The 27,166-nt window shown below is 39.3% G+C and overlaps 4 protein-coding genes across 4 annotated transcripts; 1 reads left to right on the top strand and 3 right to left on the bottom strand.

Annotated features, from left to right (window-relative positions):
- The first annotated feature begins 5,035 nt into the window (after nt 1–5,035).
- Nucleotides 5,036–5,956, top strand: LOC116316174 (olfactory receptor 11A1-like). Its single transcript, XM_039599773.1, has one exon. The coding sequence runs from the start codon at nt 5,036–5,038 to the stop codon at nt 5,954–5,956; it is 921 nt and encodes a 306-aa protein (XP_039455707.1).
- A 3,902-nt stretch (nt 5,957–9,858) lies between these two features.
- LOC116316184 (olfactory receptor 6N2-like) lies at nt 9,859–10,758 on the bottom strand. Its single transcript, XM_031734697.2, has one exon. The coding sequence runs from the start codon at nt 10,756–10,758 to the stop codon at nt 9,859–9,861; it is 900 nt and encodes a 299-aa protein (XP_031590557.2).
- Nucleotides 10,759–12,923: 2,165 nt separating this feature from the next.
- Nucleotides 12,924–18,563, bottom strand: LOC120433495 (olfactory receptor 6N2-like). Its single transcript, XM_039599772.1, has 2 exons — nt 17,652–18,563; nt 12,924–13,073 (listed from the first exon to the last, which is right to left on the bottom strand). The coding sequence occupies exons 1-2, from the start codon at nt 18,561–18,563 to the stop codon at nt 12,924–12,926; spliced, it is 1,062 nt and encodes a 353-aa protein (XP_039455706.1).
- A 7,375-nt stretch (nt 18,564–25,938) lies between these two features.
- Nucleotides 25,939–26,859, bottom strand: LOC120433494 (olfactory receptor 6N2-like). The gene has a single exon (XM_039599771.1). The coding sequence runs from the start codon at nt 26,857–26,859 to the stop codon at nt 25,939–25,941; it is 921 nt and encodes a 306-aa protein (XP_039455705.1).
- Nucleotides 26,860–27,166: the final 307 nt, after the last annotated feature.

The following is a 27,166-nucleotide window of genomic DNA, read 5'->3' as shown; positions in this document are numbered from 1 at the left end:
TCCCATTTCGACCTCAAGATTTTAAGGCCATACTCGGCACAGATGTTCCTGTACACTATGCCAACCACTTGGTTATGGTGTTCCATGTATGCCCTGCCTGCTAGCATCTTACACATTGCTGTTATGTGCTGGATTAGCTCAGGAGCATCTTTACACAGCCTGCACCTGGGGTCTTGCCTGGTGTGATAGACCCCAGCCTCTATCAATCTTGTGCTCAGAGCTTGTTCCTGTGCTGCCATGATTAGTGTCTCTGTGCTGTGTTTTAGTCCAGCTTTGTCCAGCCACTGGTAGGATTTCTGGATGTCAGCCACTTCCTGTATCCTCATGTCCTTCTATGATGGTTCCTTCTCTTCCTCCTCTTTCTTGAGTTTCTGCTGCCTGAGGTATTCCCTGAGCATGTGGTCTGTCGTGGCCATCTTCCTGATGTATTCATGGATGTTTGCTGTCTCATCCTGGACTGTGGTGCTGACACAACAGTCCCCGGCCTCCTTCCTTTTGCTTAGCATACAGCCTCAGGGTGCTGGATTTGGGGTGAAACCCTCCATGCATGGTCAGAATTTCCTGGTCACTGATGTCACTGGCTTCTATCTCCACCTTTGGCCAACTTATTATGCCAGCAGGGTACCTGATAAAGGGCAGGGCGTAGGTGTTGATAGCCCAGATCTTGTTCTTACCACTCAGCTGACTCCTCAGGACTTGCCTGACCCTCTGCAGGTAGTGTTACGACCGAAAAGGCCAGGCTGTGTGTGTGAACTCAAGTGCAGACACAGACGGAGGAAAGATTGACGTGGATACAGTGCTTTATTTACAGTGACTAATTTGATAACAATGAACAGTAATTTTGCAAGAAATTCTGAAGGCTATGAACTATAAACTGTGAGGTTGAGAACTATGAACTATGAGACAAAACTATGAAACGCGAATCCTAAACTGTGAACTATGGCTAGATTCAATCCAGTGAATCACAGCCAGTTTGCTAAACGATGTTGTAATGGCTTACGAGTTGCAGGTGAAGACGTCGTGGGAGGAGGGAGTCCAAGGGGTCCGGGTGAGCAATGATCCAGAAAGAGTCCAGAATGTACTTGATCCAACAGCTGTGGCAGGGAGGCAGGCAGGTGGAGCCCCACAATGAAGGGAGTGTGACCTGATAGCAGAAAACCAGCGTCCAAACAGAGGTGAGTATTGTTCCAGCTGTGAAGCATGATGACCAAGCGGGTAACTATGGCAGAGAGAAAATACTATGAAATCAAATTCAAATTTTATTTGTCACATAAAAAGTACAACATGTAGTGAAATGTTTGTGTCCGAGCTGCAGATGCAGCCGTGCCATTCCAGGGCTTGGTTTTAGCATGGGAGGTCTAGCCAGGACCCTTATACTAGGTGGAAATCGAACTTGTGATTCCCTTTCCGAAGGTGTGTAGTCTTACCACTACACTATCCAACTGCATGAGCAAAACCGACCAGTAACTAAATTAATCTAGAATGCATGATGAAAATGTTCACAAATGGGTAAAAATGTTCTCTCTTTCACAGTGAAATTTCTATCCCAGCTGCATCCTGAGTTGGACCTTCCAGACAATGCAGGATGGTTCCTCAATTGAATCTAGAGGTGAAACCAAACTAAAGTTAGCTGCTTCAGGTTTGGCTAATACTTTACTGTCTAAGTCTGGCCTGTTGCAGTGGTATGCGTCTAACTAACAAACAGTATGGTCCTGACAAGATGCTAACTTGTTGAACTTCTGCTCAGCAGCACAGTGTTTTAGACGCTTGATTATCTATGCATTCCTGGCTTGGCCACCAAGCCAATGTCCACTTTGTTCAAGACAGTCCAATGAAATCTAAAAACCATTGCATTCTTCAGTTATTCAGTTGTCACCCCACTCTGCCCAACTGAATCCAGTTCTGGGACTGATAGAGTACGACCACCCAAGAGCTCCGTGTTGAAAAATCCATGAGAAGACTTTAACAAAGACGCTTCCTTTAAATCAGAATCAGAATCAGCATACTTTATTAATCCCTTGTGAAATTATGTGGGTTACGGGTTGCTCCAGTACGGTGACATTAGAAAAAACAATAACAAAAACAAAAACAGACTATTAACAATACAATATCTTAAGATCTAAGGAATAGCACAATATATACAAATCACCAAATAATAAATATCCAGGGGTGACAGATGTGATTGCAAATAAATATCAAGAAAATAGACAGCAACATTACAGGGTAAGAAGAGAGCGTGTGCAAAAGGATGTAACTATTGCAGTGTTTACAGTGTATTAGATGGAGGAGTTGTACAGGGAGATGGCCACAGGCAGGAATGATTTCCTGTGTCGTTCAGTGGTTTTTGGTAATCTCAGTCTCTCACTGAACGTAAATGTGGTACTACAGAACTTTAATAACTTTTATCTGAGTAGAGTGAGTTTCACTTTAGTGGACCTAAGCCTCCTAGTTTTTTCTCATGAAAGACAGAATAAGTTAATCAAGTTTTGGTTGTTTTTATTTTTTCTTTACTACCCTAAGAGATCAATTGTCAAAGCACCTTAAGTAGATGGTAGGGCTGCTCGATTATGGCAAAAATGATAATCACGATTATTTTCACTGAAATTGAGATCTCGATTATTTGACGATATTTATTTAACAATAACAATGTATTGAATAATGGCTTTAAAGATTGTCAAAAAATAATATAAAATAGTGTGCAAATACTGATTACAGTGCAAATGTTTGCAATATAAAAAATAAATGAAAAATGTAAACATCTATGTTTAGTGAACTTCAAAATACTGCTTAATATTTGATCCACGTCTGACTCCGCGAACCCATAATGTTTCCACCAATGTTCCCTCAAATATTTCATGTGTCTGAGCGAACACACAAACTCCCTGAGCGATCCCTTGGACCACTGTGAGCGACATCAGACGTGTGCACTGTGGTCACGCCAGCATCGAATCCTTCCAAGTTACATGGTTTATTAAAATAATCAAATTACAGCATTTACATTTATGTTAGACTACTTTTAATTAACTTCTTTAGCCCACTTACAATGAAAATTTAAAAATCCTGTTCATGACCTGTGTAGTATGTTAACACTATTGGAAGTAAAATAACTTTAACTCCAATTTTGAAAACACAACTTTCTTTCTTTTTTTTTTTTTTCATAAAGCTCTGACTTGTATTATGAGTCTGTGGTCTGCGAGAGAGTCCTGTAACTCTCTGTCTGCAAAATACAGTATATAATGACCAATGTTGGGCAATTAATTATATAGTTACTTCTTCAAAAAAGTAACTCAGTTTGGCAAACAACAAAGTTTTTGCAGCTATTTATTTTTTTTAATGCAGCCAGCGTTTTTTAAATAAACATTTCAAACTATTTACAGAACAATCAGCTGTTCTGCATCAAATCTGATGCCACACAAATTATTTGTGCCACTCCAAAAATAATTTCTGTCCAATATGAGATAAAGGAGAACAACAGCCTGATACCTGCAGGCCTGACAACAGGAGATGTATCACTCCTGTAACACCTGTAACATTCAGCAGTCGCCTCATTGTTCTGACACACACAACAAAACTATTGACTGCACTACACACTAACTACACACTAACTACACAAGATTTGCGCTAAATGTCTCAAATCTCTCACATCTCAGAACACCGCCGTCGCTCCTAAAACTTCCCCCGTTTCTTAACAACTAGATGCCACGTTGCCATATCATTTTTTGATTGGTCGACACAGTACATTTTTCGACCAATAGGAAAGGGTGGGGGGTTTTGGTTTTGTTTTTGCTCACAGGCGGAGAGTGCTTTCGAGCGTTTTCCTTATAAAACGCAGTTTTTACCGTTTCTTCCCGCAGTAAATATAAACAACGACAGTATTCAGGAAGAAAACCAAACATTGCATATATTTTTATCATAACTCTGGTTTTACGTGGCTATCAACACAATTTAAAAACTGGTATGAAGTCCACACTTTTTCCGTCAATTGTTCCGTCTGTCCTGCTCACATTTCCAATGGTTGTACACGTTGTCATTAATGTGGCTTCACTGCACATCAGCCACGCCGCTTTGCTCGCTAAAACACCGGTGTCGGCACATAAGGACGCTGTCATAGCCTGTCAACAACGTTGATTAGCTGCGTATATACGAATGTGAATCGCATTATTGGCTGGGCTATAGGATAAGGTGGCATCGTTCTAATCCCATACAGGAGCAGCCAGTCACTTACTGACTAACACTGCAAAAGAGAATTGTTAAAGTTTTAATTTTAATTTCAATTCAGGTTAGATTTTTTTGTGCGCAACGCAGATTTTCTGTGCGCAGACACCGTGCCAGCAGTGCGCATTGCGCACGTGCGCAGCTTAGAGGGAACATTGGTTTCCACACCACTGAAGTTGTTTTACCTCTCTTTTCAACCAACGGCATTCTTTCTTCAGCAGCCATTATCCTCTCCTCTCCAAATAACTTCTGCTTAGCTTTCCGAGCTTTCCGAGCTTCCCTCGGGTCCTCTTAATTGTTGTGACGGGTGTTCGAAACGCAGAGAGGTGCGCTCGATTTGCCACACGGAGCAGCGCGAGAGTAAAGCACGAGGGAGGTGCTAATAATCGGCTCAGTCATTTTTAATGATCGTTGAAAACCCAGATCATAATCGAGATTAAAATTCGATTAATTGAGCAGCCCTAGTAGATGGCATAATAAATTCAAGCTTTGAAGTAAATTGTGATTCTATTGCTTTGTATGCAAAAACAGAATTACGATTTAGCCATACTACTTGCATGCTGATGTAGGCTCATTAAGTTACATATCTTTGCCACTGTTTTTTAGACACTGAACTTGTGGACTGCAAAGCTGCCTCGAAGTCCGGCAAAAAAACTCTTCAGTTTAAAGAAGGTCACATGAATGCCTGTTGTGGTGGAGAGTTTGCTGAAATCCGTGGAGGGTGAAGTAGTGTGGTTAAAAACATACTGCATGCTCAGAGCATGCCCCATTAGAACTGTGGATAGGATCTCGTAAATACAATTCACAGCCAGGTAACTCAATGGACAATAAACTAAATTTAACTTACATAACACTTAATGGATATGTAGAGGTGGAAAAGTACAGATATGTTTATTTTCTGATTATTTGTACAATATATGCTGCAGTCATTTTCTCTAATTCCACCATCATTTATCTTATTGTGATTCATCAAAGCCTTCATGAGCCCATGTATATTTTTATTGCAGCTTTGCTGATTAACTCTATTTTTTATTGCACAACCATCTACCCAAAGTTTTTGTTTGATGTTTTATCTGAAAAACAGATTGTATCACACACAATGTGTCACTTTCAATATTTTGTACTTTACACTTCAGGAGCTTCAGAATTTTTACTGTTGGCAGCCATGGCCTATGACAGATATGTGTCTATATGCAAACCTTTGCAATATCCTGTAATCATGAAAAAAACTACCATCTCTGTTTTCTTGGTCTTAGCGTGGCTTGTGCCTGCTTGTCAGGTTGCAGGAACAACATCACTAAGTGCTACTAGAAGAATGTGTAACTTTACTCTGCAAGGGATATTTTGTAATAATTCAATTTACAAACTTCATTGTGTGAGTTCAAGAGTCTTGTCTATATATGGTGTGATTCTTTTGCTCAATATTGTATTTTTTCCCATGCTCTACATAGTTTTCACTTACTCAAAGATACTTGTAATATCTTATCAAAGGTGTAGAGAAGTCAGGAAAAAAGCTGCACAGACCTGCTTACCTCACCTGCTGGTTTTATTCAACTATTCATTCTTCTGTACATGTGAAGTTATTATACTTCGACTGGAATCTGATATTTCACAGACTGTACGTTTAATAATGACTTTGCAAGTGGTTTTATATCATCCACTATTTAATCCAATCATATATGGACTAAAAATGAAAGAAATTTCTAAACACCTAAAGAGATTGTTCTGCCAAGAAAAGTGATGTACAAAAAAGTATAGTGAGATGTTTGATGTTGATCCCTGAAACAGATTTATTGTTTATTTCATCAGATATTCTTTATATTGATAAAGCTCCTATATAAATATTGATTTATCTCTCTTTGTAATTTCTCCTTTTTCTTAAAAAGCAGACTCTTACCTGCATTTCTCATTACAGTAAAGTGTTAGAAGTGAAGAACGATAACACTTTTTTAAATCCATTAAATTCACTTTACAATCTCTCACTTTGTGTGAGAATCAACATTTTATTGATGTAATGAACTCTTCTTTTACAAATTGGTGAGGACTTCTATACTAACAGTCACATTTATAGCTACATATTGACAGACTTTTCAAAATCATATGTAATAGAAAAAAGTAAACACAAAAAGAAAAAGAATTATGAAAGCAGCTCTTCACGTGGGCACTGATAGGAAAAGAAACATAGCTGTTGATAACAATGCAGATTTGGGTCCTGCTGTTAAATGAAACCCTCCCCTTACATATGTAAGTATTCTTTTGCAATGTTATCAGACAGTAGAGTGACAAATTACTCAAACATAATAAGAAATATAAGAGTAGCACATAGGTGTAGAATTGCTAGCTAACAACAAGCTTGTAATACAGTGTGTTTTCATCATTGTTTTTTCCTGAAATTGGCTTTATTTTGGTATTAAAACTGTTTTTTCTAGAAGTAAAACTTCACACATCACCTACAGCAGAGTGCAAAAGCAACCCAAGAGTTTCTTGTGGCAAAGGAATGATGTTTATGTTAAGATGTGCTGCTGGTGAGATTGTTGAACCTTTGTGTCCTTAAAAGAAATATATTCGGAGCACTGGAAAACGATTCAAGTTTGTTGTGGTGTTTTTTTTTTTCATCATCTGGTCCTCTTCATGGCTGCCAGTATATCATCCTATCTGAGAGTTTGTTAACCACAGACCGCTATACCTACATTATTAGTGGCTAAGTTAACCGAAGTCAAAGTTCTCTGGTGTTGAATATATTTACTAATATAAGCTTAAGGAGCTTAAGGGTCCTGTGCAGCATCTTTGCTGTTATTTGGACTGCACTTTTCCTGACAGAGATCTGGGATGTCCTTCACTACCCCAAGTCCTAAAATTACTATGTAAACCATTGTTTCTTTCACCCTCCACATCTTCTAAAGTTCCTCTCTCAGCCCTTGGTACTTCTAAAGCTTCTCATGTTTCTTCTTCTTGGTGTTGCTATCACTTGGTAACACCACAGTACGTCTGTCACTACAGCTAGTAGACCCCATTCCAACAAGAATGCTCAAAGAAGTCCTACCTTAAATTATACCTCAATCTTAAATATGGGCTACATACCACAGGCCTTTAAAGTGGACATGAAACAATTCATTTATAGAGGCTAATTTACATAATGGAGCCCGGCTCTCACAAACTGACACAGTGTGTGTTGCTGGATTTAGGAAAATAGTGCTTAAAACGCTAAAGAAGCTGACTAGAGTCCATGAGCGTCTGGCAGCACAAATGAACAGGTCACCACCATGAGGGACAGGTCACCACACCACATGGACCCTGCTAAGATGAACAGACATATGGCTCAATACACAGAATGGAATAAGAAGGAATTCCGGAGGAACAAAACACCAGCTACTGGTACAAGGTACCTGTAACAAGAAAGCTTATGACTCGATACCCCACACACAGATCCTGGCATGCGTAGATTTCTACAAGATAAACAGGACACTAAGAGCCTTCATCAGAATTTTGATGGGGATGTGGCGAACTTCAAGCCTGTAGCACAAGTTGCCATCAAGTGCGGGATTTACCAACGAGATGCGCTGTCCCCACTCGTGTTCTGCATATGCCTGAAACCCCTGAGTAATTGACAGCAACAACATCGGAATGTCATTCAGACTGGAAAAATGTAGTCGGATGTACCTGGGAATCCCATAGGCAAATAACCATGAAGAAACTGCAAGGAAAGCCAGTCTCTAGCAGGGTTGACTGCCTGTTGCCACTGGTCCTTTGGGACTCATCCTTTGGCCGTGGGCAACATCTGGGCCTTCCTGATAAAAGTATTTAAAAAATTACTTTTTCACATCTAATTTAGTCTTAGTAGATTGTTACATTACTGTACACACAGTAGCTTTTTCACATTTTAGTTCAAAAACCAGAACCTCAGAGATACATAGTTCATCAATCTTAAAAAGTGAACATTTGATAAATGCTACAGCCGAAACATCACCCTGGCCACTTTCTCTGGGCCAATTAAAACAATCATAAAGGGAGGGCATAGTTCACCAACTAGGCTGTCCTCTCCAGAGTTTATTCACATTTCTGTTAAAAATATAAAATTGTAAAATCATTTAAAAATAAGTCTTATTATCAAGGGCTCTAACATTAAAAACTAAACTAAACTTAGCAAGGTGAATGGAGGTAGCAAAGCAGCTGTAGGTTGTAGATGAACAACAGTTAAAAAACTGGCAGAGACAAGAGATTTCCTATGCCTTGCAAAAACTGTCCTATTAGTTATTAAGGCCAGAATACCAAAAATGTCACTTGAGAGTTCAAGTCCAGCTGTATTTTATATCAGTCTATTATAATCAACAGGTATGGTTGTTCACTTCTGAGTTTGTTTGTTTGTTTGTTTGTTTGTTTGTTTTTGTTTTGTGTTTTGATACCCCATTCTGTGTCAGTGAAGGGCCTGTACTATTTCTCCAGTTGGTTAATACGTGGAAGCCTGGCTGGTCCTGAAGGCCTCTATTGATTGAAGTCATCTCAACAGAGACTTCAGGTTACACCCAGAACAAAAATAGTAAAAACTGACCAAATAAAGGATCGTTTCCAGACAAGAAAGTAATAACTAGTAGCTAAATTACATTTTGTTGCACTACACAGAAAACAAACTGGGAAAAAAAATCAAGATATACAGTTTTCAACTGTAAAATAAAATGTATTTTGAGGTGTCTGAACTGTATGTAACACAAGATTTTAATTCTATTTCATTTATGCAGAGCCACAGCACAAGATAAAAACTGACTGTTTCATTTTTTTAAGTACTCGACCTCATGTTACACTACTTCATCCCTTTTTCATTTCTCCTGAGGTTGTGTTAGTATCCATTGAGAAGGATGTTCACATGTGAAAATCAATAGGGGCAATCACAATAGATAAAACTATTAACACACGTATTATTAAGAAATATACTTGAGGAGAGTGATATCAGACATTCATTTTAATATCTGTTTACTTTTCATTTTGGTTTTTAAATATTGATCAACTCTTAGTTTTAGGAGGAAAACATTAAGCCAGTTTTTGAACATCACACTGTGCTGTGGTGCAGTTCAAATGATCCTGTGCTCTATATTTAACCCTAGAACACTATCGCTATAAACAGTAACACAATCACTAATGCCGGGTGATTTTTACCCGATATAATATAACCAATAAAAAGTAATCAAATATATCAAAATATGACAACACATGACAAATTAGAGTGGTCTTCTTTTACTTTCAACTGTGCCATGTCTAACAAAATGAAAAAAAAACACTCCTAAAACAAAATAATGGTCTTTGGTCCACCCATTCCTGGGACATTTGAGACTTTCCTGGTGAAGGCACAGGCTCCTCGACACGCAGACAGCTGCAGGAGAGAGAAATCATGTAAATGTATTTGCTCGGGTGTAAATCACCCAGCGATAGTGTTCTAGGGTTAAAAAGAATAAATAGAATACAAGTACAAAAAATAATATTTTTAATGATTAATCTAAAAATTTAAATGACTAAACAGAGTAAAACATTTTTGAATAGTTGCAGAAGCTTATCAGTTACTGCTGAAAATGGTGATTGTCTTTAGTGTTCAATTCATAAAAAAATGAGTAATAAAAAAGACTATAAATTAATAAATTGGTTTACTTGCAATTAACTGAACAGTATTTTGAGGTGTTTAGAAATTTCTTTCATCTTTAGTCCATATATAATTGGATTGCAGAGAGGGTTATATGTTACAAACTGTAATGTCATTATAAAACGTGCAGTTTTAGGAAACTCTGATTCCAGTCTAACTATAACCATATCATAAGTAAGCAAACAAGAATAGTTAATAAGCACTAGCACATGAGGCAAACAGGTTTGTGCAGCTTTTTTTCTGACATTTCCACAACTCTGATAGGCAACTATAATTATCTTTATGTATGTAAAAAGTATAAAAAACATAGGAGAAAGTGCAACGTTAAATAGAACAACCATACCATATATAGATAATTCTCTTGAATTAACACAATAAAGACGGTTTACCGAATTGTTACAAAAAATACCGTTCAGAGTAAAGTTACAGAGTGGTGTATTTGCATTTCCTGCTATCGGCACTGCAACCTGAATAGCAGGTAAAAACCAGCACAAAACCAGGAAAATATTGACTCTTGTTCTTCTCATTATAGAAGGATATTGCAGAGGTTTACATATAGACACATATCTGTCATAAGCCATGGCTGACAGCAGTAAGAATTCTGAGCAACTTAAGGCATAAAACAGGAATACTTGAAAGAGACAGGCTTGATACAAAATAATCTGTTTTTCAGATAAGAAGTCAATCAAAAGCTTCGGGTAGATGACAGTGCTCAAAACAACAGAGTTCACTAACAAAGCTGCAATGAAAATGTACATAGGCTCATGGAGGCTTTTTTGAACTATGATAAGCCACACAATAGTGGAATTGCTGCAAATTATTAGAACATATACCATAAACATGACCACAAAATAAAGATAACGGTATTTCTCCACTTCCACGTGACCACCAAAAGTTATATATGTTGCATTCATTTCAGCATTCGTAAAGATCAGAAGCTGAAATAAAATTTATAACAAGTAGAATGAGTAACAAGCAGTGTATATAAAATATTTGTTTTATGTAGATTGTCTTATTCACAGATACCTAAACTTGGTGTGTGTTCGTATTTTGAAAGTGAACAGCTCCAGTCACATCAGCTATATAATGAAACTTCCGTCTCTATGGATCACATTAAACCCTCCACATGGACTTGCTACTATGTTGACCACTTTAAGACACTGTTAGCTGTTAGACCTTACCTATATGGGTGCACATTCTTCTTTATTTTTCCTAACCACACTTTGCACTTTGAAAAAAAATAATTCAGCGTTAGGTGCACAGCAAACCATGCGATTCTAATAAGTAAATGTATTTTAAGAGAATTCTATTGCTTATAGGAATTTACTGTACTGTACTGTACTGAGAGCAAAACACTTGGAAAAGTTAGTAAAAAAGTGTGGGCTCTACATAATGGAACACTTTGTTTTGTCGGTCTATTCTGCCACAAAGACGCTACAGCATTTATAGAGTTTGCAATAAGAGGCCCAAATTTGTTATCGTTGCTGAGCTTTTTGGTGTGTATATTGGAAAACAAGAGATCTTGTAGTCTATGTGGTGCTGCCGTAGCGGATTCAATCATTTTCCATGCAATAGTAGCCTCATGAACAACCCCCTAAGCACACTGATTTTGAATGACCAGTAGTAAAACTCGAAGTTTGGTACTGCCAAACCACCAAGTAATTTGGCCCGCTGCAATGCTGAGAAACGTCTCCTACGCCTTTTCCCATTCCAAATAAATTTAGACACCACAGAGTGTATATCCTTAAAGTAAGTCAGAGGAGGGAGGACTGGCAACATGAATAAAAGGAAATTAAGACATAACAGTATGTTCATTTTGACTGTGCTAAGGCCCTAGTCTTAGTGTTAGGCAGTTCAACACTGCATAATAAAGCTGAGTGATCAGATGTCAAGATTGGCTGAATAGAATGTATTATAGATGTAGATGTATTACCTGAAATTAGGTGTGAGGGCACATACTTATAACTTGGGGAAAACTGCCATGTAGGGTCTCTAGCAGCCTGCCTGAATAAGCCAAGGGAAGTGACGTATTGGGAGAGTTTGTGCTGTTGCCGAGAGAGCGAGCGGGTTGCGGTAGGAAGCGGCGGCGTGCCATGTAAGTGGGAGACACCAGGAAAGCCCAGCGGTCAGAACGAACCCGAACGAGGAGCAACCGGGAGGTTAGTGGGGAAACTGAGCGGAATCGCCGTGAGTTTATCGCGAGTTTCCTCCGTGAGCGGAATCTGACCGGTTACAGCGGACTTCGGGCGCGGCGCTGGGGTGTAGTGTCGACGGAGTTAGCGTGAGCAGGGGAGCTAAGTGAGAGCTAAGGCTAGCTGCCCTTCCCTTTTAACCCACCTCCGTTTCCCATCGCTATAGGCAGAGTTTGACCGAGAAAGCGGATAGAAAGTGAGGCAGCACGGCTGGCTGCCTGGCAAAGGGCTAGCGTGTTTCCGGGAGGGAGTCGGACGGCTCCGCCCGCATTGCCCGTGGGCTGTCAAGCTCCCACGTTCAGCGGACCAAGTTTAGGACCTCAGGAGTCGGCGATGTTTGGACTACCCTGCCACTCAGGCGACGTCCCGACCGTTCACCCTGCTCCAGCTGGCTGTATGTGAGAGCATCGCTCTTTTCTAACCCCTTGGTTCTTCACGCCGTTTCTCGGGAGGCAAAGGTACAGTTTCTGTGTTTTTTTGTTTTTGTGTGAACCCGAGACTGGATATTCTGCTCGGCTGTGGAATTCTTGGGCAGCCTAACGGACTGAAACTCTGGTTCACGACAGCGACACCTAGAACTGTTTATTGGTTTCACATACCAGGGACAATTCACTGGATCGGGCTTTACTGTAAAGACTGGAACTATTTTTTGTTTGTTTGGACATTGCAAGTAATGTGATGAAGCTGTGTTAACCATTCTAGATAAGAGAATTTCTGTGTTAACCTCAATTGTTCTGCTGTATTGTGGTCTTTGCGCCCTTTTCCTGTGGCTAGTGTGGTTTGGGAGGGATCGAGGACTCTCAACATTGTGTCACAACAGCCTGTGTGATTTATTTTATTTTATTTCTTTTATTTCTTTGGTCTTGGGAGTTTCCTTACTGTCGCCCTTAGCTCTCCAGGGCCCTGTTAGAATTGATGATCAGTTTTGGTTCATGAGGGCCATCCAAGCGAATAAAAGGGGCCACGTTGTTTAAAAAGTCGTTGTTATATGCTTCTGTCCAACCCAGGTTGCCTTGGAGTAGGGGCACCCGAGTTGTCTGGTTAGGTACAGAAAAACGGAGGTAAGCGAGGCTGTGTTAATATTCAGCGCAGCCAGGCACTGTTTGTTTCGCATGTTTGGGCCCCCGGAGCCCTTCTTCTGTGCCTGTAGCAGCCAGATAGCAAAATCATTCTTACAGAAGTAAGTATCAGGGTCAACTGTACTAGGGGGTTACGGACTCAGATCCCACCACCCTTTAGTCGTTCAGGGCAGCCTGTGTGCCTCTTCACCCCTACATAGCTGGGCTAGTAGCCCCTCACATAGGGAAGGGCAAACAAAAATGTAGTCTTTCCTAGAGAATGTCTTATGTCTGTTGGAGAAGAATGTATAATCCCTGGTGTCAAAGTTCTGCATCCGCCAGAGATAGTTAAGGTTGAGATCTTTTATGAATGCATTCAACAGAGACGATGAGAGATTAGATGCTGCATCTGGATTAGATTTATCAATAACAGGGTTGATGACGGCATTGAAGTCACCTCCCAACACTAAGAATAATCATTGTCTTCTAATAGCAGGGCTGTACTGGGACAAAAAATCGGCCCGGGCATTTTGACTAGAGACCGGCCCACCAGGTATTATAGGAAAAGCCATAAAGCCTTTGGATGAAAACAAATGCTGTTGTGACAGTGATGTACACTGTCTTGCTGATATATGTATGATTTCCATACATTTTACTTCATACTAAAAACTTTGGTTGTAAGATTCAGATAATTATTTATTCAAAGCGAGACATTTTAAATGAGAATAAGAAAGAAAAGTATTTTATTTGTGCCCCCCTCTCCCTGTTAATGCCCTACCTGGCCCCCTGGCAAAACTTTGCTAGACCCGCCCCTGCACAGTTACCAGCTGTCAGCTACGTAGAAAAGGATCCTGGTGTTATTTGTCTCTCAGAAACAGTTCATAACTTCCCTTCAACTCATTCATGTCACCTAAAAGGTAAACCTGTTTCTCCATCACCTGTTCAGCTCTGATGATTTAGTAAGGACATCTCCTGGTTTCATCTTCATGTTTCCCTCTCACCAGATATACAAACCGATATCATGACCAGCAGTTTTTACAGCTGTGGCTCCAGCAAACATCAGCTGATACTAGATATTAATATTAAATACATTCTAACAACAGCTGACCAAGCTTAAACGTGCTGCTGTTGTTTAGCGCGACATCCGGCAGTTTCCTCTTTCTGGCGCAAAGTGAGCGATAAACAAACAAGAGAGAAAAGCCGATCAGCTGATCATTGATCAGTTTCATGATTGAAATAGCAACGGGAGAGGGAGAGGAGAGAATGACACCTTTGTGTCTTTTTCCATCCTGGCTGAAGTACGGGACAAACTGTGTTCCTTTTCAGCTCAATACGAAACGCGTAATATTTTCTCTGAATGCAGGACGATTCCGTTTTTTACAGGACGGTTGGCAACTATTAACTAACCTTATGAATAAAATAAAGTTCACTATCAGTAACATCATAGCACCCACCCAGCAGTATATAAATTCCGTCATGCTAGCTAGTACGCAGTACGAGTTATTGTAACTGACTGTAAAAAGTCAGCACAACGAAAATAAACTCCACCTAAACTTGGTTTATATCTGACCCAGATAGACTGCAGGTCATTAACTTCTTACCTGAAGTTCAGTTCACCTGACGCTCCGACCGGCGGCTGCCTCGGGTCTCTCCTCCTTCTGCCTCCCCTTCCCTCATCCACCTGCTGGCCTTTATGGTAGCTCCGCCATAGCCACCATCAAACAAATGAGTTATTTTTGCACATCGGCCAGCATCTGGCCAATCCACCACATTTCGTTGTTTATACCGTTACAAAAAAAACCAAAAAACGGTATGCCCGATGGCCAGTCCAGCTATGTCTAATAGTGTCTTGGCAATATAGATAAAAAAGTCTCTGTCTGGCACATTTGGAAAGTATACAGATACAAATGCTAGTTTGTGATTTAAAATACTGCCAGTGATAAGTGCCAGCCAGCCATTTTTATCATTTGTGCTATACCTGATGGCGAAGTCGAATTTCCTCTTCAGCAAGATACAAACATTCTTGGGTTTATTTGTTGCACAGGATGAAGCTATTAATTTGTAATGTTTGTTTTTAAAACGGAACTCATCATATTGTCTGAGATGTGTTTCTTGACCAATGTCAGCTTTTTAATGGTAAATGTACTCAAGGACATGTGCAGGCTTAATGGCTGAGTTAAGACCATTAACATTAAATGATAGAAAAGTCAACGGTAGCATCGATGTCGCAAATATTCAACACTGGTCCCAATATGAAGATAACCAAAGAGGGACATTGATGTATAGTAAGATATAAGGCTACTATTTTCCTGCCAGGTACCATGATGTTCTGCTAATGCTAGTGGAACTTTAACATTGGACAGGAATATGGGCAGGAATAGGTGCAGGAAAGGAGTTAACTATATACAAAAACTGGTGAAGACCGCAAAGAAATCCATCCATAGGTCTGCAAGTGTAACCATCGTGTTCCTGCATTGTGTCTGACAATGAAACGTAAAAGAAAGGAAGACCTCCAAGTCATTAACCTGCCTGCTCCAGGGGAATTGTAGATTTATTTTTACATTAAACATAAACTATGAACTTACATGGAACATATTTGACATAAGATTTTTAAAAAAAACACCAACATGAAATCCGACATACCTGACAATGAAAGGTAAAAGAAAGAAAAACCTCCAAGTAATTAACTTGCCCGCTCCAGCTCCTACAACCAAATACAAACAGTAGGGAAGAGGGTTAGCTCGACCGACCACAACTTCCAAGCTAGCAAAAATTATCTATTCGTTAGTGTCACAGCTGTCATACACCTAATGTGTCCGTTCGATGTCAAAGTGCCCTCCAGCGATGGAATCCACTTTGGGAGATTAGCCTTAATGTAGCCAACAGCCCTCTGTCATTTCTGGTAAGCCAACAAGTCTGATGTTATTCCTGCGACCCCTGTGCTCCACATCTGTGAGCTTTGTAGCGAGTTGGTCAAGTTGTTTCTTTAGATTGATAGTCAATTGTCTGTCCTCTCATGCAGCTGCTTGCACTGAACCCACTCGGTCTTGAGTACACTTAGCCATTGTAGCAATTCTCTCGAGTTCGCCGCTAACATCATTTACCACTTCATTGGTCCAAGATAGAGTCCATAGCTTCTCTGACTGCCGAAGCAACTATTGCATCGAGGGACTTTTGTTGTTCTTGAAGTGCTAGCTTTAAGCCGTTAGCAATAACCTAGTTGAGGTCATCCTTAGTAACGGAGGATTCTTTAAATTTCTTCTTTAAGGGTGATTGAACAATCTCCCTTTTCCATGAGTCTCTGGTTAACGAGGTGTCCACAGTAGGATAGGCCTCAAAATAACTAACTTGTATGACAGGATATGTGAAAAACTGTGACTATGTGAGCAAAGCTAGAAACTATGCTGGCATCGCTGCCGAAGGGTCACGTCACAAACTTAATTTCTTAATTGCTGAAAATGCATCACAATTTCTGTCCAGTCATACTTGTCCAATAATTCGAACATCACAATCAAAAAACAGGACATGCTTAGATGAAATGGTTTTCAGATTTGCAGTCATCAAGTAAAATTTGTTAAGGTATGGGTGAAAAATTCCTAGCAGTAACACGCTTGTTGACAATAGATTTTAACCATAAAATTTTTTTTAAAAAGCACTTAGTCATGGTAAAAGGGCTGTATGAATATGGATGTTATTTTGTGAATAAGACTTATTGTGGAAAGTGCTTTGAGTGCATAGAAGGGTGCTATAAAAGTACCAGTCCATTTATCATTTGTTAAGGTTTTTAACTAAGGTTTTTAACTCGTCTATAAATAACGAGTTATGGAAAGTTCAAAATAATTTTTCATTTAAAAAAAAAAACAACTTTTTAAAGTATTGTAAGCTTCATGTACCTGATGGAGGTGCAATTGGTCATGTGGTCAGCCGTCGACCATCACAAGCCACAACGTGGGTGTGTGTCAGTGACTGTCTATCGTTCCTCTAAAAATACTATCACATTACATGAAGAGATACACCAAATGGATGGATGGACAAATTAAAGGCTTCAAAATGTTCTGATGATAGGATCAACAGAAAAATGTAAATCATTATATACAGCTTATTTAGCTGCATAAATATATATAACTGAGAAAACAGAAGACACTGTGATGAATATCCACATGCTTGTGCTCATGCTTGTAAGCATCAAAGAGAGACTTCTACTAATTGATTCATTTTACTAAATTATTTTTATGCGACTATACAATAGTAAATAATAATCTATGACAATAAACAAGGGAAAATGTGAAATGCAGGCATATAAGCTGTTTAGAATGTAAACATTACCAGAAACAGTTTAAGAACTTGTTTGTCTTTGTTTTATGACCATTATGTTGTCATCAATAGAAGAACAGAAATCAACATTTACATAAATGTCATGACATTTCTATAAATTTGATCTCTTTTCTCTATCTTGTATGTAAAATCAGAGATAAGGTACGCCATTATCTAGTTTGCATTACAATTGCAAATGATATGCCATACATTTGATAATGGTGCAGTAATACCAGTGTAAACTTGACACAACAATATTTTGATATGTTTAAAAATTTCATTCATTTTGAGTCCATATATAATTGGATTTAAAAGAGGATGGAATAAAATTGACTGAAACGTCAATGTCAAACGAAGAGTTTTCGATAGATCAGAATCCAGTCGAACTATAATTATATCAAAGAAAATAAAACAAGAAAAGTTGACTAACACCAGCAAGTGGGGTAAACATGTCTTTAGAGCTTTTCTCCTTGTTTCTCTACAACAATGGTAAGATATTCTGAGAATCCTTATGTATGTAAAAAGTATGAAAAGCATTGGTAGAAGGACAAGATTTATCAACGTGACCACACCATATATAGATATTGTGACTGACGGCACACACTGAAGCTTGTAAATTGAATTGTTACAAAAAATTCCTGTCAGAGTAAAACTACAGAGTTTTACATTAGAATACAACACACCCAGCACTGAGGTTTCAAAAGCAGGTATAAGCCAAGCTAAAATCAGACAGACATATATAGTTATTCTATTCATAATAACTGGATATTGCAGGGGTTTGCATATAGACACATACCTGTCATATGCCATTGCTGCCAACAGTAAAAACTCTGACCCACCTGAGGTGTAATATGAGAATCCTTGAAAAACACAAAGTGGATACGATATAATTTGCTTTTCAGACAAAACATCAGATAAAAGCTTTGGATAGATAGTCATGCTGTAAAGAACAGAGTTGATTAACAAAGCTGCAATAAAAATGTACATTGGCTCGTGAAAGGTTTTGTGAGTCCAGATAAGGCACACTATAGTGGAATTACAGCAGAGAATCAGAATATATAATGTGAATATAACAACAAAATAAAGATACCTGTATTTGTGCAATTCTGCAAACCCACCAAAAGTTACCAATGTTACATTTAATTCAACATCCATTGACAAAAACAAAAACGTTACTGACTATGGAACTATATTATATAAACTGTATTCATGAATAACAAATGAAAAGGCAACTGTTACTGTATTGGAGTAATATATTTTCAGCTCTAAACTAAGAAGGTAAGTGACTGACTATATGGCTTTGTTTTATTAGAAATCTTTCATCCTCTATGGGACTCATTAGGTTCTCAATTAACAGGTAAACAACTTCAGGAAATCTGACCTATAAACATCTGATCTGATGTTTACATCACTGGGCAATTCAGTGTATTTGCCCATGCATTGTTTTTAAATCATTGAACTAGTATAGGCTTACTATACATGCAAAAAAATTAGAGTGAATGAAAAAGGCTAACGAAACATCTTGAAAAGGAAACATTTTCTTTTTCTGTTTTCCATATGTGAATGGACATATCTCTCTGGGTTTCTGGACAGAGATCTCGGATGTTGTATCGGTATCAGATCATTTCCCTGAGTGCCCCAATTAACATAGAAACCAATGTTGCTGTGACCCTCTACATTTTCTCAAGCTCCCCTCTTAGCCTTTGATACGTCTCAAGCTTATCATGTTCCTTCATGTTCCCGATGTTGTTATCAGCTAATATAGCTACATCTGTCACTACGGTCAACTTCCTCTGCTTGTCCATCACTACAGTGTCTGGTTGTTTTGCTAGGTTGTCTATCTTTATGTGGAAGGCCCACAAGATCTTAGCTTGGTCATTCTCAGCTACCTTGGGGGATGTATCCCATTTTGACTTCCAGAACGCACAAATGCTCATGTATACTATGCCGGCCACATGGTTATGGCGTTTTGTGTATGCCCTGCCAGCTAGCATCTTGCACTCTGCTGTTATGTGCTGGATTGTCTCATCTCATCACCAGTCTTGCCTGGTGTCGTAGACCCCAGCCTGTCCCACTCTAGTCTAAACAACAGTGTTACACAAGCATTCAGTAGTCACGTTGCATTCCTTACTCAGAGGTTATTGTCTATTAGCTCGAACACATGTCTTCTCAGCTCCGGCGAGGCTGCGACCTTGCCCTACTTCTCTGGGTGTTTCCCGCTATCTCTAGAGTGAGAATCTCCTGCAAACTTACTTCTAAGAGAGTTACACGCTGTAAGAACCTTTATTATTCAGGGCCATGTCCACTTAATACTACACTATATGACTTTATAACACTTTAGTTAATATAAAGCATAGAATTGAGGCACTTCAGGCAACTTCTGAGTTTCTGCTGCCTGAGGTATTCACTAAGCACACGGTCTGTTGGGGCCATTTTCCTGATGTATTCGTGGATGTTTGATCTTGGACTATGATAATGCATGGTCAGGAGCCTTCTTGTCTTAATGTCACTGGCTTCTATCTCCTCCTTTTGCCAGCCTTTTATGCCAGCAGGGTACCTGATCCCAGGCAGGGCGTAGGTGCTTATAGCCCAGATCTTGTTCTTACCATTCAGTGGACTTCTCAGGATTTGCCTGAACCTCTGCAGGTACTTAGTGGCTGCAGCTTTCCGAGTGGCCTCTTTATAGTTCCCATTGCCTCCCAGGTACTTGTGGCTGTCCTCGATGCTTGCAATGTTGCCTTCTGGTAGTTCGATCCCCTCAGTTCTGACTACCTTCCCTCTCTTCATACTCAGTCCAATCTGACTGAGTACTGACAGGGTCTAGAAAGAGAGTGCATATTTCTCTTATGTTGCCTTCCCTCCATTGGCTTCCTGTTAGTTCCCATCGTATCTTCATGACTTTATAGTACTGTCAGGAGTTTTCCTGTAGTGCAACTCAGGTTAGAATAAATCACACCCAGACAGGTTTGCAAGTTAACGTGCACACGGGTGAGAGCTCAACGGAGACTCACACCCTGCAGCAGTTGTCAGCCTTTATTTGTACTCAAGACAAGACATCATAAAATAGTGGGTTTTGTGAGTATGTTATATCCAAATGTCTATCTCATTATCATCTTCTTCATTCTGTGATAGGGTGATGTAAGCATGAATTGAAGCAGTTACCATTTTTGATACCATGTTCTTCAAACAAGGTATGACACATGAAGTGAAAAGACACAATAACAGTATTATAACACCAACAAAAACAAGTCCTTTAATCAGCAGGGACCTCCAAGAGCCGCTTAAAAGCCACGTGAGCCAGTCTTCTGTGTTTGTGACATAGTCTTGTTGTTGTGCATCCCGAAGTTGAGTGTTTTCAGAGCATCAGTCACGTTGGATGAGTGCACATTATCTGGAATGTATGTGCAGCATGTGTTGTTAAAGAGGACACATAGTCCTCCTTTCTCGGCGAGAATCATGTCCAATGCTACCCTGTGTTACATTACTGCAATGCGCAGAGCGTCAATTTCTTGATCCTGTTAAGTGGTTGATTTTACATGAAGCATTCAGAAAAAGTCCAAAACGGTAGTTTAGAGTCTCTATTCTTAAAGCGTGTTTTCCTACCCCACCCATGGGAAGAGTGCGTGAGCAACCTTTTGTCTTTCAGTCCAAAGTTTAAATTCCTCTGGGACATCGGAAGCCCACATGGAATCATGCTGCTTGAGGTCTGGGGTGCTTCGTCTTTTCCTTATTGTTGACGTGGCGTCCATGGTTATTTTGAAAGTGTGGTCAGATATGAAAATGGGAGCGCACTGACCTGTCCAATTCCTAGGAAGGATAAAATAGGCTCGTTGGGCGCAGAGCCAGGCCATTCCTTGCACCCAATAGGTGCCATTCGAGATGTTGCTGCTCTTCACTGGTCCTCCAGGAGCGTGTGTCTGTACTGCTTTGCAGTTGGTGGTGTTTCCATTGGCGTGGATCCGTTCTCTTGGCGGTAGCATAGGGTGTGGCTCAAATTCCCATTGTTTTCGAGAAAGACTGGGAATGATTTAGCCTTACTCCTGTGCTTCACTTTCAGGTCAACCCAGAACCATTCGTCACATGTGCCATTTCGTAGTCCTATCTGGAGGTTCCTCATGGTTGATCACAATTCCCTGGAATTGATACCCAAGGCTGGCGTAACTTGCGGCACACTTTGCCTGAATTATGTCCATTGCCTTCGGCGTACAAGGTGGCGTATTGTGTCGTTGAGGGGCATATAGGAGCAAGCGTAGCAGTCTTTCCTGGGTGTGCTGTCATGTATATATCGATACCATGCGTTGTTCATCCATGGGTGAATGTGGTCTTGTGTCATGTCACGAAGATGTGAGTTGTCATGTGTCCATCTTGTCTGCAGGTGGTGTTGTTCATCTTCTTTCTTTCGGGTGAGTGTTAATAAACTCACCAGGAGTGCAACAGCAGCCACTAGGAGGACGAGCGTCTTCATGATGACCAGACACACCTGTGACTTCTGATGAGTAGACTACCGGCAAGAAGTAGAGGGCGGGGTGTACCCGATCAGCCCTCCCTTCACCAATAGATCACCAGGAGTTAGGGGTGTCGGCGTCTAAGCGTTTAGGTTGTCACTCACTTTTTGCAGTGGCTTTGATGAATCCAGGACGGTCTTTCTGCTATTTTGCAGGCAGTAGGTGTGGTGAGTAGCACCTGATAAGGACCTTCCACCTTGGTGAGCTCAATTTTTCCTTTGGAGTACTTTGATCAGGATCCAATCACCTGGTTTCAACCTGCAAGACACTGGAGAGATATCACTCGGCAGTTGGTTGTTTAGAACAATCTCTTTATGTTCAAGTAATTTAGTCATCCATTCGGCTAGTGTAGTTTCTCTTATTGACTTATCTATGGGCTCACTTGTGATTGGTAGTGGAAATGGTCTACCGTGAATGATTTCAAAAGGTGTGAGTTTCTGAGAACTTTGTGTCAGTCTCATCCACATTTTTACCAGGCCTATACACTCAGGCCATGGTCTCCCTGTTTCTTCCATGCATTTTCTCAGTCTCTGTTTTATTGTGCCGTTAGTTCTTTCCACTAGTCCGGCACTTTGTGGGTGGTAAGCACAGTGGTGTTTGATGCTAAATCCTAGTGCTTCAGAGACCTTACTGATTACTTCATTAACAAAATGTGTCCCATTGTCTGATCTTATCAGAGTGGGGATGCCATATATTGGAATGAAATGGTTGCACAAACATTTTGCTACTGAGATGGCGTCTGCTTTTTTTACTGGATAGATTTCTGGCCATTTTGAGAATACGTCTATGATCACTAGAGCGTATTTTGAGCCTTGGCATTCATTTAGCTCAATAAAATCCATGTGGATTGTATGAAAAGGATGAGGTGGTGTGGGAAAGTTACCTCTTCTCGGTCTGAGGTTTCCCTGTGCATTATGTTTTTGGCAAATCATGCATGTTCTGACAAATACTTTTGCTGAAGTTTCGAAATCTTGTAGCTTTAGCTGTTGTATACAGGGTTTGGCTCATTAGTTGTTAGTATAGGTTTGCTCTTCATCTTAACAAAGTCTCATCTAAGATGACAGGTTTACAAGCAGGTCAAGTGTCTCTATGCACTTGATTAGATTTGGTATTTTCTTTATTTTCTTCATCTCATATATCATTGTACTGTACTGAGTTTGAGGAAACCTTAAGCTTGATTTAGACTACTTTTAACAATTATCCACCTCATATCATAACTGAATAAGATGCTTCTTCTCATTTATATTATATCATTATTAATATTGTTATCAATATTATTATCTCTTAATTATTTCCTCTTATTTCTATATAACATCAATAGTATATTACAATATACTACTATACTACAAATATACAATAGTCTATTTTAATATTTCATATATATTTTATTATGTATCCATCAAGGGCTGGGGTGATCTGCAGTTTCACCCCTACCCAACTGGAGACACACTTTCCTTGGCTGAACAATGACACAGCCTCAATATACCTTATGCATCTCTCTTTTTTATTTGATATATTTTCGTGTGAATTATCTGGTTTCATGCATTCTGTTCATCCTAGGCACGGTCGTCATGCCAACTATGTTTCATTGTTAATACCAGTTTACAGGTTGTTATCCTTCCTATTATTAGTTTGAATACATTAGATAAGCTCTAATTTAATTTAACCTTTGTTTATTCCATTTCACTCCTCTTTCCATGCTTTAAAATATTACAACTCTTGTGTACGCTTTGTTTTCTTTTTAGCATCCTTTTCAGTATTTATTTCTGCTTGGAGGGTTTCTTTTAATTTAGTCAATGCAGAGGGCTACATTTTCCCTCCCACGTGGGACATATAGTTTTCTTTGGGCTCCCTCATCTGCATGTACTAATTTGTCCGGCTCAACGGAGACTCACACCCTGCAGCAGTTGTCAGCCTTTATTTATACTCAAGCATATTTGTGTAGCATGTTCTTCTCAGAGATGTACAGGAAGAGATAAAATAGAACTGTGCTGCGTGCAGGCTTCCTGTTGAGCTTGCACAGTTAGTCACATAACAGATAGCGTAACTTCCCGATTTGAGCTGAATACTAAAAGAGCAAACACATCTAGAAAATAAAATGTACTTTTAAGCATAAACATAATAAAATCTTTTGACAAGTACCATATCACCCCATTCGAGCACTTCGCTCTCGCACTGCAGGCTTACTTGTTTATAGTAAGCAGGCTTACTTTAAAATACTAGTATTTTAAAGTAGAACGGGAGGCAGAGCCTTCAGTTTTCATGCTCCTCTTCTATGGAACCAGCTTCCAGTTTGGATTTGGGGGACAGACATTATCTCAACTTTTAAGATTAGGCTTAAAGCTTTCCTTTATGCTAAAGCATATAGGTAGGGATGGATCTGGTGTCCCTGATCCCTTGGTTATGCTGCAATAGGTGTAGGCTGCTGGGCGATGATGCATTGAGTATTTCTACTTCAGTCACTGTTTTTCACTCACTGTTGTGTGTGTGTTAAGTCGACCTCTCTGCATTGAATCATTACTTGTTATTAATCTCTGGATTTTCCTTAACACTTCTTCTCTCTTCTCTGCATTGCATGGCTTTTGACCTGTCTTTCCTTCTCTCACCCCAACTGGTCGCAACAGATGGCCGCACCTCTCTGAGCCTAGTTTTGCTGGAGGTTGCGTCCTGTTAAATGGATTTTTCCTTCCCACTGTCGCCAAAGTGCTCACTCACAGTGGGTCATATGATTGTTGGGTTTCTCTCTGCATACTGAGGCAACTGTTGTTGGGATTTGTTTAAATAAAATTGAATTGAAATCAATATGAACTGTTAAAACATATCCCAGTTTCTGTTCATTCACCCTAGTTATCCAGTTCTTGTTCACCATATGTTTTACACACATATAAATGAACAAAAGATTACTATACATTGTACAATAACCTGTCATTTTATTAAATTTGAACTTTTTGACTGTATTTCTTATGACTCATTCAAACCCCAAATGTGGGCCTGCTATTACATTTTTCTTTTATATAAACCAGTAAATAATCTAATTATGAAATATGCCATAATTTCTGGAATTTAATCAGTTTTCTATCACTCACATTTACATTAAATCAGAGAATGAACAATACCTGTTCTCTATCAAGGAAGTCACTTGCTTGATACACTCACACCTGACAGTCTGGTTTGCTGTCCTCGTGGAGACATCTCATTGACATAATGCTTTCCCTCGCGACTTACCCTAACCCAGTGATTCGCAAACTGTGGTAAGCGTACCACTGGTGGTACTTGGGCTCCCTTTAGTGGTACCTGGGAAGTCTCCAGATTAAATAATATGCCATGTTCTGGTTGAGGGACTTCTGGAAAATGGAGGGCCAGAGGAAGAGGCAGGAGAGTATATGGATCTCCAGGCTTGGAACCAAGCATCTGATGTGTTGAATGTCGATTAAAATGACTTTCTTTGAATGAATCTCTCTAACTCTAAAGGGTGAACTTATGTGACATAAGAGGTGAGGGAGAGGCGACAGTGACCAGACGGCTGTTGGCCAGTGCACCTGACTCACAACTGTGACTATATAAGACCTAGCATGCCTCTAACCTGACCATAACCCAATATTAACCCTGACACTGAAAACACATTTTGAGTGTGAAAAATGCCTTTACCCTCGTGGGGACCAAAATCCAGGTCCCCACCAGTGTAGTAAATTTCAGATTTTGGTCCCCACAAATATAATAAGAACCTGTACACACACACACACACACACACACACACACACACACACACACACACACACACACAAAAGGCCAGCGGAATTTGACTCTTTTTACTAAATCATTTTCATAACAGCGATTGATAATCTGTGATAAATGGAAAAGAAGAAAAAACATGAAATGCAGACATGTTTAGACTTTAAATATTACCAGCATCAGTCTAAAAAGTTAAATATCTTTGCTTTATGACCATTACATATGTCAACAATAACAGAATAGACATGAACACTTACATAAATGCCATAAATAATAGTGCAGTCATTTCAGTGTTATTTAACTAGACATAACAATATCTTGAGATGTTTAGAAATTTCATTCATTTTGAGTCCATATATAATTGGATTTAAAAGAGGATGGAATAAAATTGACTGAAACGTCAATGTCAAACGAAGAGTTTTTGATAAGTCAGTTTCCAGTCTAACTATAATTATATCAAAGAAAATAAAACAAGAAAAGTTAATTAAAACCAGCAAGTGGGGTAAACATGTCTTTACAGCTTTTCTCCTTGTTTCTCTACAACAATGGTAAGATATTCTGAGAATCCTTATGTATGTAAAAAGTATGAAAAGCATTGGTAGAAGGACAATATTTATCAACATGACCACACCATATATAGATATTGCGACTGACGGCACACACTGAAGCTTGTAAATTGAACTGTTACAAAAAATTCCTGTCAGAGTAAAACTACAGAGTTTTACATTAGAATACAACACACCCAGCACTGAGGTTTCAAAAGCAGGTATAATCCAAGCTAAAATCAGACAGACATATATAGTTATTCTATTCATAATAACTGGATATTGCAGGGGTTTGCATATAGACACATACCTGTCATATGCCATTGCTGCCAACAGTAAAAACTCTGACACAGCTGAGGTGTAATATGAGAATCCTTGAAAAACACAAAGTGGATACGATATAATTTGTTTTACAGACAAAACATCAGATAAAAGCTTTGGATAGATAGTCATGCTGTAAAGAACAGAGTTGATTAACAAAGCTGCAATAAAAATGTACATTGGCTCGTGAAGGTTTTTGTGAGTCCAGATAAGGCACACTATAGTGGAATTACAGCAGAGAATCAGAATATATAATGTGAATATAACAACAAAATAAAGATACCTGTATTTGTGCAATTCTGCAAACCCACCAAAAGTTACCAATGTTACATTTAATTCAACATCCATTGACAAAAACAAAAACGTTACTGACTATGGAACTATATTATATAAACTGTATTCATGAATAACAAATGAAAAGGCAACTGTTACTGTATTGGAGTAATATATTTTCAGCTCTAAACTAAGAAGGTAAGTGACTGACTATATGGCTTTGTTTTATGAGAAATCTTTCATCCTCTATGGGACTCATTAGGTTCTCAATTAACAGGTAAACAACTTCAGGAAATCTGACCTATAAACATCTGATCTGATGTTTACATCACTGGGCAATTCAGTGTATTTGCCCATGCATTGTTTTTAAATCATTGAACTA

This window comes from Oreochromis aureus, linkage group 16 (assembly GCF_013358895.1).
Source record: "Oreochromis aureus strain Israel breed Guangdong linkage group 16, ZZ_aureus, whole genome shotgun sequence".
Classification (NCBI taxonomy): Eukaryota; Metazoa; Chordata; class Actinopteri; order Cichliformes; family Cichlidae; genus Oreochromis; species Oreochromis aureus.
The sequence above is the reverse complement of the archived record's forward strand: the minus strand, read 5'-3'. Positions and strand labels throughout refer to the sequence as shown.

Coding starts and splice junctions, on each gene's coding strand:
- LOC116316174 (XM_039599773.1), top strand. CDS start 5,036: ATGGACAATAAACTAAATTTAACTTACATAACACTTAATGGATATGTA.
- LOC116316184 (XM_031734697.2), bottom strand. CDS start 10,758: ATGAATGCAACATATATAACTTTTGGTGGTCACGTGGAAGTGGAGAAA.
- LOC120433495 (XM_039599772.1), bottom strand. CDS start 18,563: ATGGATGTTGAATTAAATGTAACATTGGTAACTTTTGGTGGGTTTGCA. Junction 13,074..17,651: donor TCAAAATATTGTTGTGTCAA/GTTTACACTGGT, acceptor GTACCTAACCAG/ACAACTCGGGTGCCCCTACT.
- LOC120433494 (XM_039599771.1), bottom strand. CDS start 26,859: ATGGATGTTGAATTAAATGTAACATTGGTAACTTTTGGTGGGTTTGCA.